Source organism: Typopeltis vanoorti, chromosome 5 (assembly GCF_054136105.1).
Source record: "Typopeltis vanoorti isolate ZY-2024b chromosome 5, IOZ_Tvanoo_1.0, whole genome shotgun sequence".
NCBI lineage: Eukaryota > Metazoa > Arthropoda > Arachnida > Uropygi > Thelyphonidae > Typopeltis > Typopeltis vanoorti.
In genome coordinates this window covers 6,360,963-6,378,180 of record NC_143553.1, presented here as the reverse complement: position 1 = coordinate 6,378,180, position 17,218 = coordinate 6,360,963, and the positions used below count along the sequence as shown (strand labels likewise).

Sequence of the window (17,218 nt, the reverse complement as noted above, 5' to 3'; positions counted from 1 at the left end):
CATATTTTCAAATTTTTGAAAGTATATGCAAGAAATTAGGTGTTGTAGTTCATTTGCAAGGTTATGCAAGAAATTAGGTATTGTAGTTCATCTTCAGTATTAGCCTATATTGCTTGATCATCTGCAAATCTAATATTTTGTATTGTTCTTCCCCCAATAGTGATTCCTCTTTCCTCTTCATCAAATGCTTCTTTTATCATTTCTTCTGCAAATATATTGAAGAGCGTCGGTGACAGGTAGCATCCCTGTCTTACACCTCTGCCAATCACACATTTTTTAGTTTTTCCTACTTTTGTCTTTATTATGGCCATCTGGTTCATATATAATTCAGCTATTAACCTTCGGTCTCTCCAATCTAAACCTATTTTGCATAACATTTCCATCAGATATTCCCATTTCACCATGTCAAATGCTTTTTCAAGGTCAATGAAACATATATAAACTTCTTTATTTACTTCTATATTCCTTTCGCATATGGTCCTCATTACTCCAATTGCATCTCTAGTTCCTCTTTCTTTTCTAAATTCAAATTGATCATCCCCCAGAAAATACTCCACTCTATTATACAATCGTTGATTTAATATTCTTAGTAGTACTTTGGAGGCATGCGAGAGTATGCTTATAGTTCTGTAGTCACTGCACTTAGTAGATTAGCTGTTTTGTAAATGAGGTTGCAGAGTTCCCATGTTTCTTATTAAAACACTTAAGGAATAGAACAACGTAGCTAAGGATATAAATTAAATTAAACTTTAATAAATATTTTCCGATATTTCGGCAATGTCACATTGCCATCTTCTAAAGGAACTTACAAAAAAAGCATGTGCACGTAGGCACTACAAACACAGTAACTGGGAATGAAGAGATGAAGCTATTGTTCTCCTAAAAGTCCTGATGGTGCCCTCTAGTGGGCTAAGTAGGTGTTCTTAGCCGTTGGGCTGAAGGTCTGCTGATGTAAGCCTCCCAAATTTGGGGCAGTCGCATACAACCAAATTTGTTGAGGTTTGGAGAATTTCTTAGGGCTGAGGCTGATTCCATAAATAGTCTTTCGTATTTGTATTTGCTACGGTGTATTACTGTAGCTTTCTTCCACCGTATTCTGTGGCATGTATCCAGAGCATGGTCCACAAGACCAGAATGGCTGTACTTGTGAAACCGGATGTAGTCCTTGTGTTCAGAAATTCTGATATTCGCTGTCCTGCCTGTTTGGCCAAAGTAAGACAGATTACAACTGCAAGGGACCTGGTATACACCAGGTAGGTCTAAGGGAAGTGGTTGGTCTTTAGTGGAGCGGATAAGGGATGTCAATTTTCTGTAAGGTTTGTAACAGGAGGTCAGGTCATGCTTTTTTAAGATTTTGGTAATCTTTTCCGAGGTGCCTCAGATGTAGGGAATGGTGATGGATTTAGAGTAATCCTTGTTATGGAGGGGATCTGTGGTTTGTAGGTTCTAATATTTTTTGGACTTTTTTTGGGGGGTAGCCATTGGCTGAGAAAGTGTTGAGGATGTGATTTAGTTCACATTCTCAACACTTTCGATTCAGTCCCACCAAAATCCAACATATCCAACAAGGAATATAAAGCTCTACAGGAAATGAAGAATAATAAAGAAATAGTTATCACCAAAGCGGATAAGGGAAACACAACTGTAGTCCTTAACGAAAAGGACTACACAAGTAAGCTGAATGCTCTTCTCTTAGATCGGGCTACTTACCTCCCCATCAATTACAATCCCATCAACTCTCAAATTAGAAAACTTCACAGGCTCCTTAAGAGAGTCACTTCTTGGCCTGTAGAAGTTACCAACAGATTAAAGCCATTTAACTCTATACCCCCCCCGTATTTACGGACTCCCAAAAATACATAAAGAAAATGTGCCATTACGTCCCATAGTGGATGGCATTGATTCCCCCACATGCAAATTAGCTAAACATTTGGCCAAAGAGCTCACACACTATACTGGCAACACACCATCATACATAAAAAACTCAGCCCATTTCAAAGCCAGCATAGAAAACCTTACACTCCAACATACTGACATAATGGTCAGCTTTGACGTCTCCTCTTTATTCACAAATGTCCCACTCAAGGAAACTCTAGAGCTAATCCAAGCTAAATTTTCTCCCGATATCTCAGCCTTATTTCAGTTCACAATGAACTCAGGCTATTTCGTTTGGCAAGGAAAATTCTACAAACAAATAGAGGGGACAGCCATTGGTTCACCACTCTCCCCACCCTTGGCCAATTTCTTTATGGAGACCTTTGAAGAAAAAGCTTTTAACCTCTGCCCCACAAAAACCAACCATATAGCTTTGCTACATTGATGATGTGTTCGCTATTTGGCCACATGACTCTGAAACACTTCTCTCCTTCTTAACACACTTAAACAACCAACACCCCAGAATCAAATTCACCCTGGAAAAAGAGGAAAAAAACAGCCTCCCTTTCCTAGACACACTAGTCACCCGCCAGCCTAATGGAACCTTGGTTTTCTCAGTTTACAGAAAACCCACCCATACAGGCAGATACATTCACCAACAATCCCCCCCCCCACACACAACAATATGGAGTAGCGAAAACACTATACAACAGGGCTAAACTAATCTGTTCAAACGACTTGGCCCTAAACACTGAACTAAATCACATCCTCAACACTTTCTCAGCCAATGGCTACCCCCCCAAAAAAGTCCAAAAAATATTAGAACCTACAAACCACAGATCCCCTCCCCCCCCTCCACAACAAGGATTACTCTAAATTTTCCTTGCCAAACGAAATAGCCTGAGTTCATTGTGAAATATCGGAAAATATTTATTAAAGTTGAATTTAATTTATATCCTTAACTACGTTGTTCTATTCCTTAAGTGTTTTAATAATGCATAACCAACGTATAAGCCTGTCTACGAGAATTCCCATGTTTCTGTTATACCTTTGTTCTCCAGTTGTTTTAGGATTTCACTAGGTATTATTATTATTATTGTTCCGGGAAACTCAAAGGAGTCGACAGACTCATCAAGGGAGGCCCTAACATCATAGGTATTCCATCTACTCCTTCCATCTTTCCACTTTTTAATTCCTTAATTGCTGTTTCTATCTTCTCTCTTTAGTATTTCAGGACCTCTTTCTTCTGTTGAGGTTTCATTTTGCTCTTCCAATTCAATTTTTGTTGGTCTTTCATTTTTTGCATAAAGTTCTTCGATATATTCCTTCCATCTTTCACCTTGTATTTCAATATCATAAATCAATTTTTCTTGCTTATCTTCTAATGGCAGATTTCTTATGCTTTTTTTAATATTTGTAATTTCTTTTGCTTTTTCAAACATTTTATCATATCGCCCCCTTTTATCCATTTCTTCAGTTTCTTTACACTCTGCTTTTAACCATTCCTCTCTTGCTTTATCAGTTTCTCTTCTCAGTTCATTATTTAATACTTTGTATTTTCTTCTTCCCTCTTCAGTGTTTACATTTTTCCATCTTTTTCTTTCCTCCATTTTTCTTATCATTTCATTTGTAATCCATGGTTTCTTAATTCTTTTCCCTTCCACAAAACCTATCTCTTCAGCAGCTGTTTCGTATATCAAGTTTTTCAGTTGATTACATTTGGCGTTAACATCAATAGTTCCTTCAGATATATCCTCTTTGTTCCTTATTTTATTTTCCAGTTCTTCTCTGAATTTCTTACCTGCATCTCCTTTGAGTTTTTCTTGCTTTTACCTTTGTTTATTTTCTTAAAATGTATTCTTAATTCCATCAATACAGCTCCTGGATATGTTGATATCCTTTTTACACTGTTTCTGTACCTGTTTTGTATTAACATATAATCAATCTGGTATCTTGCGATATCTCCTGGCATTTTCCATGTATATCTTCTTTTCTTTAGAAGTTTAAACCAAGTATTACCAATGATTAGTTTGTATCTTTTACAAAACTCTATAAGTCTTTCTCCTCTCTCATTCATTTTTCCAAGGCCATACCTTCCTGTTATTCCCTTTTCACCTACCACTGCATTCCAGTCTCCCATCCAGATGGTACACCTTTTAGTTCTGTCTTCTTCCATTATCTCTTCTATTTGATTATATATCTCTTCCACTTCATTTTCATCATGGTGACTTGTGGGCATATATATCTGTATAATCATTATGTCCACAGGCTTTGCTTTCAGTTTAATCATAATCACCCTGACACTTTTATATATTATTTTTTCTATTGAATTTTTAATCTTTTCATTCAACACAAATGCTACTCCATTTTCCCCCCGTATTCTACAGGAATATATAATTCCATAACCATCAATTTCAAAATCTCCTCTATCTTTCCATCTAACTTCACTTAGTCCAACCGCATCCAATTTGTTCCTCTCCATTTCTTTCTTCAGGTTCTCTAATTTAACAGCTCTCAACATTGTTCTTACATTCCAAGTTGCCACACGTATAGTTTCTATCTCATTTTCTCTTGGATGTCTTATTTTCTTCCTATTTTCCTGAATACTTGGGATCCCATCCTCATTATCCATACGAGGATTTCATAGGTTAACGACCTGAGAAGCCCTATTTCTTCTTCTGCCGGGCATAACATCCATCATCGTTTGCCGATAGACCCCATTTTTGCCAGTTGTGGAAACTAAATTTGCCGAATTTACCATATTTCTTGGAAGTAATACTGAGGTGGTTTTCCGTTGCCTTCCTCAGTTGCCTTTGAATACACATGCAAACATAATTAAATTGGAAGTAAATGATTAATAGCATATCATCATTCAACAAAGTTTTAATTTTTAGTAAACAAATAAATAATATGATATAATTATGTTACTACTTTTAATGAGGTGGTCAAGCTTTTTGGCCCTTGCACATTTGCTGAATATCTTTCTCAATATTGGTCAACTTCAGTCAAAGATCGATACACACACACTCAGATGATTTATGTATTTTGTTTTTAATTGAAGGAGTGATGAAAACTCTTTCTCACACAGATAGGTTGTAGAAAGCTGCACAAGATTTTCAATTTTTCTTCAGATAATTTGGGAAATTCACTTCTCACTGAAGGTGAGATCCAGAATCGAGCCAAACTAAGATCACGGAATTGCATTTTAAGTCCACTGTCACTTGAAAGCTCAATTTAACTGTTCTTTTTTCGATAACGAAAGGTCGTTCTTGTGACTGTAAGCTGAAAATATAAAATTATAAAACTGAAAATATAAAAATAGATCGCAAACCCACAGAAATTTCTTATAAAAGTTATTTGGAAAATATGTTTAAAAATTCTGTTTTAGCGTTTTGAGGTGGTCACACGAGATTTACTCGCCGTTACAACACGTGTATCACAATTAGGGTTAGCATCACCTGTTTCATTTGCTTTTCTTTTCAAAGTCCAAGTTCTAAGCTGCTTTTCCATACATTTCTGAAAAATATATAAATACAGTCATCTCTTGACTTACGTTTGTTTGAAGATATATCCATGATCCCATAATGGAATAAATAACATTTTTGACTATACTTTCGAACAAGGTGTAAGTGAGCATAAAGTAAAAAGGTTTCTATTTAGCAACAATGCATCATGCGCAGTGGCAACAGCTCATTCAGCAGCAACCTCCCTTGAGAGTCTGCAATTGGCATGTGTCTTCATCAGTTCCTCTGTTGATCTAGTGTTTGAGAAATAGGTCATTTGTGTGTTTATTAAATATTTCATGATATTTTGTGCAACATGGCTGCTACATGCCCAGTCAAAAACCTAGTGAAGAATCATAGAAAAAGAGATGAGCAATTGATTTTGAAACAAAGTTATAAGTTATAAAACAACAGGAAGCTGATAAGCCCGTCAATGTTACCTCCTGCACATGACATTGAATAGACTCATTCTACAGTGACGATCATTTTCAAAAATAACGATAAAATTGTAGAGGCTGTGATAGGATCTGCTTCCATTAAATCGACAACAAGGTCCTATCAGTGATATGGAAAAGCTACTTGCATCATGGATAGACCTGAACCAAAAGCACATACCCCTTAGCACTATGACCGTAACCACTAAGAAACTATGTCTCTTCGACATCAACGTTTCCAAAGTATCCAAAGCATAGTCTGCCAGTCCTGACTTGCTATAGTAATAGTAGCAAACGTATTTTTTATGTTCTTCTAGGCGGATGTTAACTGATCTTCCTGTTTGTCCATAGTAGGCCAAATCACAGTCACAGGGAACTTCATACACTCCTGGGTGTGCTAAAGGGTGAAGTTTATCCTTAGGCGAATGGATCAGAGTTGCTGGTTTTACATGCGGTTTGAAAGTCTTATATAACTTTTTTAAGGCAGCTATTTCATTCAAATAAAAAAGCTAAACCACCAAAATGCAATATACCACATAATGAAATAACTGCCTTAAAAAAGTTATATAAGAATAAAAATATTATCATTACAAAAGCCAATAAAGGAAATGCTACAGTTATCATGGGTCAAGAAGATTATAACAAAAAAATGCAAGATCTCTTATGTGACGGTTCCACGTATACCAAATTATAGATCGAGACCACACTATGTCTCTAAGAAAAAAAAGTCCGAAAATTACTAAAAAAAAGGTGACTTCCTGGCCCAAAGAAATCATCAAAAAAATAAAAAACCACCCCGTATTTATGGATTACCAAAGATCCACAAACTTAATAACCCCCTACGCCCCATAATCAATAGCATAGATAGTCCCACATATAAACTGGCCCAACAATTAGCCAAGTTGCTTGCTCCTCTTACTGGCAACTCCTCTACTTTTTTTAAAAAAATTCAGTTCATTTCAAAACACTAGTTAAAAATTGTATCCTAAAAACTTCAGACATAATGGTTAGTTTTGATGTCACCTCTTTATTTATCAATGTACCACTTACAGACACTCTGGATATGATCAAGTCTAAATTTCCATCTGATATTTTTGAATTATTCAAATTTACTATGTATGCAGGTTACTTTATCCCCCCCCCTCTTTAGCAAACTTTTACATGGAACACTTTGAAAACAAAGTTCTTACCACAGCTACATACAAGCCACTAGTTTGGTTATGCTATGTGGATGATATGTTTGCATTTGGCCCCATAGACAAGATACTTTGGGTGCATTTGTCACCTACCTAAACAGTCAATACCCCAAAATCCACTTCACAATAGAAAAAGAATCTAATAACTGTTTACCATATCTTGACACATTAGTCACCCACCTTTCAGATGTATCACTATCTTTTTCCATTTACAGAAAGCCAACACACTCACACAGGAAGATACTTACATAAACAATCACATCATCATCCTGTCCAACAGTATGGCATTTTTAAAAACACTCACACACAGAGCCAGAGCCATTTGTTCTAATGATACAGCTCTGACCACAGAACTCAAATTTCTGCACCATATGTTCTTAGCCAATGGCTACAATTCCTACAAAATAGATAAAATACTACAAAGCCCCATTACTCCTCCCTCCCCTAATACACAGGAACACAACATGACAATCTCTATTCCGTATATCAGAGGTACATCAGAAAAGATAGTCGAAGTACTGATGAAACATGGCCTTCACACCACTTTCAAACCGCATGTAAAACTAGCAACTCTGATCCACTTGCCTAAGGATTAACTTCACCCTTTTGCACACCCAGGAGTGTATGAAGTTGACTGTGACTTGGCCTACTATGGACAAACAGGAAAATCAGTTAACATCTGCCTGTAAGAACATAAAAAACATGTTCGCTGCTATTACTATGGCAAGTCAGGACTGGCAGACCACGCTTTGGATACTCTTTCACACAGGATTAGATGGAAGAAAACAAATGTGCTATTTAGGAGTTGTTACAGATCTGAAAGATTATTTTTTGAGTCAGCAATGGCTTTGAAGAATTCTCCTAACCAGAACAAGTATGGTTTCATTAATTTGCCAATAATTTGGGAGACTGTCATCCTAAGAGCAACTCCCACATAACTGTAATGATTTTTTTTTCTCCAACATTAGAGAGCACCATAAATAGGACTTTAGATCTTTTGTACACTGCAATTTTATTGTTTTACTTACTCACTGTTGTGTGTACAAGTGTGTTGTGCTCTTATGATGATGCTGATTTGAAATTCAGCGAAATATAAGCAGTTAATAAAACATCTTTTGATTAAATTATTTGGGTTGTTAATACCGTTAAAAATTTAAGTCATGAATATTTAACATGGATGAGACCTCCTTGTTTTGAAAAAAAAAAAATGTACTAGCTGACATTCATCCATCAAAAGCTAAAATCTATGCCTGGTTTCAAAGCTCTTAAATACCATATTATGATTCTGTTAGGTGGTATTGTGGCTGGATATAAACTGAAACCATTTGCAATATAGGACAGTGAGAATTCACCAGCCTTCAAAAACACTAGGAAGCTGTGGAAAAGACCTTCTCTTCCAGTTCGATATCAGAACAATAAGAAGACATGGGCGACTCAAAAATTGTTTGAGGATACCTTAATTAACTGTTATGTGAGTGAAATGGATAGCTGTTGTGTGAAAGAAAATATAGAATTTAAAATGTTATTAATTCTAAGTAATGCTCCAGGTCATTCACCTTACATCGGTGATCTTCACCCCAAGATCAAGGTCATGTTTCTTCCTCCAAACACTACTTAATTTATCCAACCAATGGATCAGGAGGGTCTTTCTGTGTGTAAGGCTTATTATCTACAGAGAATGTTTTCACAAGCCATTTTTGCCAATGAAAGAAATGATCAAACTCTCATGCAATTTTGGAAAGCATTAAATATTTATCATGCTATTAAAATATTGCTGTGACTTAGGATGAAGTGACCTCTCAATATATGAGTGACATATGGAAAAAGACATTAAAAAGGTTTGTGCACAATTTTGGAAGTTTTGAAAAAAATGAAGGCCAAGACCTTTGTAAATTGAGTGAAGAAATAGTGGGCCATGCAAACAATCTGAATCTCGAAGTGAATGATGACAATGTAGTTCAACTCATAGAAAGTGCCCCTAAGAGTTGAGCAATGAAGAATTGGTCAAACTGGAGGAAGAATGTGTTGCAGAAGAAGCAGAACAAGAAAAGGAAGAGGGGAAAAGAGAAACAAGAAGAGGCAGATAAACAATTCACAGTGAAGGGTCTTACAGAAATGTTCTCTGCAGTTAGTGATGTTCTCAAAATGGCTGAAGATATGGACCCTGATGTTGAACGCTATTTATTAGTAGAAAGGAAAGTACGTGATGTGCTTGTTTGCTATAAACAAATTTATGATGAAAAGGAATAAGCAAAGAAGAGGAGGAGAGAAGAAGAGGAGGAGAGAAGAAGAGGAATAAGCAAAGCACACTGGACATTTTCATCTAAAAACAAAGGTTACACCAGAAGAGCCGCAACCTAATCCTTCACATAGGGATGGTACTGAAGATGTGATTGTAGAGGAAGATTTGGATCATTATTCTCCTGTTTTATAGTGGCAGCAATGCACAGTACAGTTTTATAAGGTTTAAAAATTAAAATGACAATATACTTATTACGGTTAAGTCCCTAAACCCCCACTAACTGTTGATTTAATGTATATGGACTTAGGTCTGACCTACTTACATCCTGGAATGAAACCCTGACAAATCAAGGGATGACTGTACTGAGGTTAAGTGATGACACACTTAGCATCTTAGCACTTCTGAAGATATGCTGAGCCTTGTTTGAAGGAGGAAAACCTTCAATAATAAAAATCAATAAACAACAAGCAATTGGTTGAAATGTGGATAACACATTTGAAATGTTTACTTCAGATCTGACAGAACAGCAAGGGAAGGTGGAAGCAATAAAACCATATTGTTGCTCACTTCACTCCTCTTTTATTACACTTTTATTACAAATTATCATAGCGGCAGAATGTTCATGGAATGAGCATTCTGTCGTTATTTGTTGGTTTTTTTAAGTATCCATTTCGTTTCGATAATTTTTACTTACTTATTCAATTTTAATTTGTTTTGTTTGGATAATTAAAAAATATATATTTATTTATTTAATTTAAATCTGCCTGCGGACCCCCCCCCCCCCGTCACATCGTCATGGGCCACCTGTGGTCCACAGACCACATGTTGAGGAAAAACTGATCTAGATGATCCAACAGAATATGGTGGCATGATTATTTGCTAGCTGGTCAGAAGCTCCTAATAGATTGTTACTGTGATGTTCAGTCTAATGTTCTGTGGAACCATTTTAATATTCAGATGAGAAAATTTCTGTGTCTCTCAGTGTATTTGTTATCCTTAAAGGGAGGTAAACCACACTGCATCCCACTATACCAGCTTTGCTTATTCTGTTATCTATTCACATATTTAATTTGCTATTCACAAAAAACATTGTATAAGTGAAAATGTGGTTTATGAGGTTCAGTCTGTCTTGCTGTCTTATTTCAATGACGAATATAATTTTATATTTGTCATTGAAAGCTGACTATTTTGTATTGTTCATAGTCTATCTATCCCAATGGTTTTAACAGGCCTTTAAGGCCCACAACCTTCCAAGCATGCTTGGATTTCGTAACCGAAATACGAGGATAGAATGGTCACTCCTATGCCTCAAGGTATTCTTGGCTGTATCCCTGTGTGTTCAAGGGGCCGGTTTGCCTGCTTGCGGGATGAAAAACACCAGATAAACTGTTCATAGTGAACAATACAAAATCATGACCACGCACTGTTGTTCATACTGATTGTCATCAGCCTGGAGAGCATCTGTTATCTCCAACCAATAAGTTTATGGGTTTTAATTCCATTGCAGCATCTGCTGGATACTGGTGAATGTTTTTAGGTGGTAGATGAATTTCATTGCCAAGCACAAGATCATGCATGACCCTTTGCTTATTGAAGGCCTGAAGTGGCTTAAAAATTTTGGTTTCTGGAGCAGAGTTTCTGGATTATGTTACTCTTAGCTACCTATAGTGCTACTACACAATTAAACAGCAGCCATTCTTGTGCTTACAGTTTTAAAATAAAGTCGAGGTATGACAGTGGTCAATTTAGCAGAGCACTGTTATTGTCCATTAAAGTGCCTATAAAAGAGACACAGGGGAGAAACTAAACAGATTTGGGATTTATAGTATTAGAAGTTGTACTTAATTTTTGCTAAAGAAGTTCTTTTAATAAAAAATAAAGAAACATAGGAAATACTAAATGACTTTGATAAAGAAAGGCAGTAAAAAAGGTTTAAAGATTAACATAACTAAAACAAAATTCAAGACAAATCAAATGAAAATGAGAAAATAATACTCTTGAAATTCTAGAGGATCATATTTATGATGGTCAATTAGTTTTAAGGAAAAATAACAAAGAAATATAGATGAATCATTACAGAAGGGAACAAGGCCTTTTGGCCATATAAAGATTATCGGTTAGGAGATGGGTAGGATTCACATAAAATGCTAGTTAAGCATGAGCCATGTTATTATATGTTGTTTAATGTATGTTTCAATATTCAACATCACATTATGGACACTAAACAGCAGAACATCCTTGATCTGGTCTGCTCATCTAATTCTGAAGAAAAAATTTAATATCCTACAAAAATATTTTAACAGATCTGATAAGAAGTTTCACCTATTTCTAGTAACATGTTTATCATATTGAAGCATAGATTCATTTATACATTCTGGCAGTACATTTTACTTTTCTGCCACTCTCCATGTGCAAAATGTATCCTTCACCTCCTTCTTTATTACATTATACAAATTCCAGAAGGAAGAAGAACATGTTCTTGCTTCCCTTTTTCCTCCACTGTACATATAAATTCCCTCTACTAATTTTCTAAAAAAAAAAAAAATCATAATACCTCTTTTCTCATTTCTTCTTTCCTATAATATGTGTTAAATTTAAGCCAATTTGTTTAAATTGTTAAAATTAAAAAAGTTAAAATTAAACCATTATGTGTGTTTGATTTCATAGAAACCTAATTTACCACAATAAGGTATTTAATCCTGTCCGTTATCTACTGTGTCTATCATTTGTGTATATTCTATGGCCTATTCAGTCTGTCTTGCTGAATGAAAAACATATTTCCAGGAGGGGGGGGGGGACACTGTCCCTGTGAGGTCAGATTATTTACCTTCAGCTGGATAGCCTGTATAAATGTTCTTAAATGGCATCATCATACTGACTAAATGAGCTATGGCAGCTCCGTATTTGTTTTCCAAATACGGAAAGAGGGGAAAATAGTTCCACTGCATAAAGGAGGTTCCAAGACTGCTGTTGAAAATTACCGGCCGATCAGCATATCAGGAATTGTTGTCAAGGTCTTGGAGAAAATAGTCAAGAGGAAAATATAAGATTGGATAGATGAAAATGGGATACTGTATGGGGGACAGCATGGTTTTGTGAAGGGTAGATCATACCTCAGTAACTTGCTCACATTCTATAACACAGTGACAACTGAACTGGATAAGGGTAACGGGTTTACAGCAATTCTACTGGACCTTGCTAAAGCCTTTGATAGAATACTACATGGAATTCTAATCCGTAAACTGCAGCATATCAGAATGGATATAGGGTTGGTGAGATGGATAGGAGGGTGGTTGATGGAGAGATAACAGAGAGTGGTTTATTCAGGAGTAGACTCCAAAAGACGGCGTGTGACTAGTGGTCTGCCGCAGGGTTCTGTTCTTGGACTACTACTGTTTAATTTGTTCATTAACGATATAGGAAGGGATCTGAGAGGATCTGTGCATCTGTTTGCAGATGATGCAAAGTTAGGTAGAGCAATAGTGAATGCTCAGGATGTCAAAATTTTGCACGATGATTTGGATAGTTTGGAGGACTGGGCTTAGGAGAGTGGATGTCAATTTAATGTGGAAAAATGTAAGATTTTGCATTTTGGGGTGAAAAGATTAGCAGCAGTATATCACATTGGTGATATACTGCTGGTCCAGGAGATTGACGAGACCAGGGATTTGGGAGTTTTGGTGGATAGGGAGTTGAAGTTTAGGGGACACATCACAAAAGTGGCAAAATCAGTTCATCAAATCACTTGGTTGCTGAAAAACACTTTAATGAGCAGAGACAAACAGGTTATTGTTCCTCTGTATCGAGCCTTGATAAGACCCCATCTGAACTACTGTGCCCAGGGTTTCTTCTCGATGGGGAGGAGGTGGAGAGGTTCCAGAGACGAGTGACCAAGATAATAGCAGGACTATGGAATGAACCTTATGAGAACAGGTTGAAGATTGGTGGGCTGCAGAAATTGGTTGATAGGCGAAAAAGGGGTGATATGATTGAGACATTCAAATTACTGAAGGGTTTCTATAAGATTAATTCAGAAGATATTTTTGAGAATAAGACTGGTAGTGGGAGGACTAGGGGCCATCCATGGAAGCTTGGTAAGAGTGTGGTTAGCAAAGGTGTTAGAGCTAGGTTTTTTACTTGGAGAGTGGTAAATGAGTGGAATAAACTGCCGGAGTCTGTTGTGGGTGCCGTGACTGTAAATGAGTTCAAGGTGAAGTATGATAGATACTGTGTGAATGTCGAATAGTTGTTCTTGACATGATGTTGGTTCTCCCTCGATGAGTCTGAGGACTCCTTGGAGCTGCCCATAATAATAATAAAATTATATTTGCTTATAAAGTCATTGGCACCATTATACAGGTCACATTATCAATCTTGAAAAGGCAATTACAGAGAGATACTTTATTTAAAAATGAACATTTTTTTTATTGGTTTTCTTTTATATGGAAAAATTGTGTATTCACTTGAGATCCTTTAGAATAGCAATCCTTGGAGGCTTGACATTCTCAATGACCTTCAGAGCATCGATTTGAACAGACAACTGCCTTTTTTTCATTTATAACTTTTTAGCAAATAAATCTTTCAAGCCCACATTGATACTTCGATGTCCAGTCTCTTCTGCAAAGTAGGGTGTTTTTTTAGTTGCAATAAGTCATTCATCACCTAATCCTGTTCTTTAACAGTGGATTGATGTTTCTACTCAGAAGTCTTCTGCAATGCAAACATTGTGAAAGTTGTGAAGAAAGATTTTTCTGTCTTTATACATTATTACTTTGCAGAGTATAGGATTAATCCTTTTAATGTTATTTTTATCAGACTATATTTATATTTTATTAATTCTAATAAATGGTATGCTGACTATATAAGTTACTCATTTTTTTTTTTTTGTTTGAACATTTTGTTTGAAAAAAAAAAGTGCTTTATTCCACATTTGTGCATGTCATTTCAAGTAATGCACTCAAAGAAAAAAAAAAAAAAACTGAAACCATGCACCATGCAAAACATTTGTCAAATTCTTAAATAACTTATGTTTATAGTTGTATGAACATAAGTCATTCTTAAGTGACTTAATACTCATACAACTATATGGCAAACTGAAGATTTATGTTCATGTTTTTAAAGATTCAATAGGATTTGTATTAATGTGCCAAAACCTTTATGACCATTAAGGTTCTATGATATTGTTGCATTTTACATACCTTTTTATTTTGCACAATGTCTTCTGCATTTAAGGCAACTGCAAAAGCAAAATTTATTTTATTCTGATTTATTCTGTTTTGTGAAGTGCAGCAGATAAGAGTTACTGTTGTTAATTTATGTAAGATTTGGTGGTGAAAGTCATGTAGATGCAAAATGAATGCTTCAAAAATGATACAAAAAATGTGTTTAAGGGAAAAGTTGTTTCTTATGTTAATGAATCAACATTTTTATGCATTCTTAATATTGGAATCACACTATAGTTGGTTTATATGTAATGGGATCTTGGACATGTGATTTGCTAATGTTGAGTTGTCTAGGATGCTAGTTCCACATTTTTGCATTGAGAGGGATTACATCACTTAAGTCTTCATTATTCTTCATATTGCTGGTGTTATGTATAGTCAACTTATATAGTCAGCATCTTACCTCCTAGATTTAATCAGAATGCAAAACATTTGCCAAATTCTTAAATAACTTATGTTTATAGTTGTATGAACATAAGTTATTCTTAAATGAATTATGTTCATACAACTATATGGCAAGCTGAAGATTTATGTTCATATTTTTAAAGATTCAACAGGATTTGTATTAATGTGCCAAAACCTTTATAAACATTAAGGTTCTGTGATATTGTTGCATTTTACATACCTTTTTATTTTGCACAATGTCTTCTGCATTTAAGGCAACTGCAAAACAGCTTGCAGAATGTGTTGACTTACTGTTGCAACTAAAAGAATCAGCTGAAGATTTATGCGAGGAGTTTTTAGCACAGTGAGTATTACTTGCACTTATCCTTTTTTTTTATCATTAATTTATAGCTTTCATGAGCAGTTTTCTGTATCTTGAAATGTAAATTGCATTTCGTTAAACTTGATTCATGCAGTTCACAGAGTTTGATGACTTCTTAATGCATATGGTAGCATTTCCAGCAGCAGTTGGTGAGCAAATAGATGATTGAAGCGCTTCTTTAAAATATGGACATGATTGTATACTAATAAAATGATATAATGCTGAGATAATATACTCTGACATAATATTGAAAAGAATAACTTTATTATTGTGCATTTCTTTACATGTAACATTTTCATTCTCATGAAGTGTGCATAATATCCACAAGAATTAAGTTGTTAAGCAGTAGAACTCTCAAATACCATTTTTTTGTGGGAGTAGGGGAAAAACTAACAAGAAATAACAATAATAGACAAAATCCAAGAAAGAAGACTGCGATGGTCCATGTAACCAGAATGGGAACAGAAAGACTACCATCCATCTAAAGCCTGAATACAATGATGGAAGGTAAAAGATCCAAAGGACAGCCCAGAATTAGATGGATAGACAAAATAAAAGAGGACCTGAAAACCAAATCACAACAAGTGACACCAAACTGGACAAAATTGTTCGGACTCTTCCTGGAGACAGACAGAAGTGGAAAGAGTTCATTCGTCCTCATCATCATCCACATAGATGATGAAAGAGAGAAGAAGGGGAAGAACAAAAAAAAAAAAAAGAAATAAGAAATAACAGGTTAGGTTTTTGGTTGAGAAGTTTGCCAAAATGGTTTGACTGTCTGCCTTTGAATGAAGTAATAGTCATGTCCTTAAGACTTATGTAAGATTTATGCATTCTTAATATTGGACTCACACTATAGTTGGTTTATATGTAATAGGATCTTGGACATGTGATTTGCTAATGTTGTGATATCTAGGATGTGAGTTCCACATTTGTGCATTGACATATTCTTATGGTGGATAATCTTGATTTTTCTCTTTGTGATGTGGCTATGCTGTGGTTAGTGAGTTACCATTTGCCTGCTTGGCAAATCACATGGACCAAAGCAATGCATTACTCATTCCTAGATGTCTCATTAGAGCTAGATCAGTAAGGAGTGAGATTGGTTAGAAAGCATTTCTTCACTGATCACCAAAGTTAATCAGCCCAAGCCGTGTTAGTACTGATGAGGGTAGCTGTTGAATGAGTAAGTAGCTTACTTAGTAAATAATAATATTTGGTTTACCGATCAAGTGTTGATCAATTTTATTAACAGAACCAACTAGTTTCGCCACACTTATCTGTTGGCATCTTCAGGGCACTTATATATAAATTTAAACAATCTCACAATTATGCGTAACTGCAAAACTGACAAGAATAAAAAACTGACTAGAATAATTACAAATAAAATAGTATCGAGTGAATGAAACACGTATCGCGTGTACAAGATCAGCTAACTGTTGCTGAGGAACTTTCTGTAGTTTGTATTAAAGTTCATTTCTTCCATTTTTAAGGTTCTGATTAAGGTTTTCCTATCTTTGGGAATATTAGGCCTTGATTTCTGTTAAGGTTGACAGTAGAACGGGCGACTGTGGCTGCTTCTTTGAAAATTCTTGAATGGTAATCTTCCTCTATGTAAGGGGAACAGCTTTTGTCCCACTCGATGACATGGTTAGTTGTAGAGAAATGAGACAATAGGCCAGAAATGTCCTGTCTGTTGTTTTTGACATAGCCAATGTGCTTCTTTTGCCTGATTTCGAGGCTTCTCGAAGTCTGTCCGATTCACGAATAGATTGTATTGGTTTAAATGGTACTCTTATTTTGTGTTGTTTGAGGAGATTGGCGAGCTTGTTGGAGATGCCACTTACAAATGGAATTGTAGTCGTTTTTATATATTGAATATCTTCTTGTTCTCTTTGTGGTGGTTCAGAGAAAAGGACTTTATTGACTAGTCTTCTTGGATAGCCGTTCAAGTACAGATTGTTGGAAATAAATTTTAAC

At 35.6% G+C, this 17,218-nt stretch overlaps 1 protein-coding gene across 1 annotated transcript in view; it reads left to right on the top strand.

Moving 5' to 3' along the window:
- Positions 1 to 17,218, top strand: part of Vps51 (vacuolar protein sorting 51) — a 421,027-nt gene that overhangs the window by 151,644 nt on the left and 252,165 nt on the right. Inside the window, exon 7 of the mRNA XM_090392235.1 lies at positions 15,132 to 15,220. Within this exon, the coding sequence (XP_090248361.1) occupies positions 15,132 to 15,220 (89 nt within the window). The remainder of the gene's footprint in view (positions 1 to 15,131; positions 15,221 to 17,218) is intronic.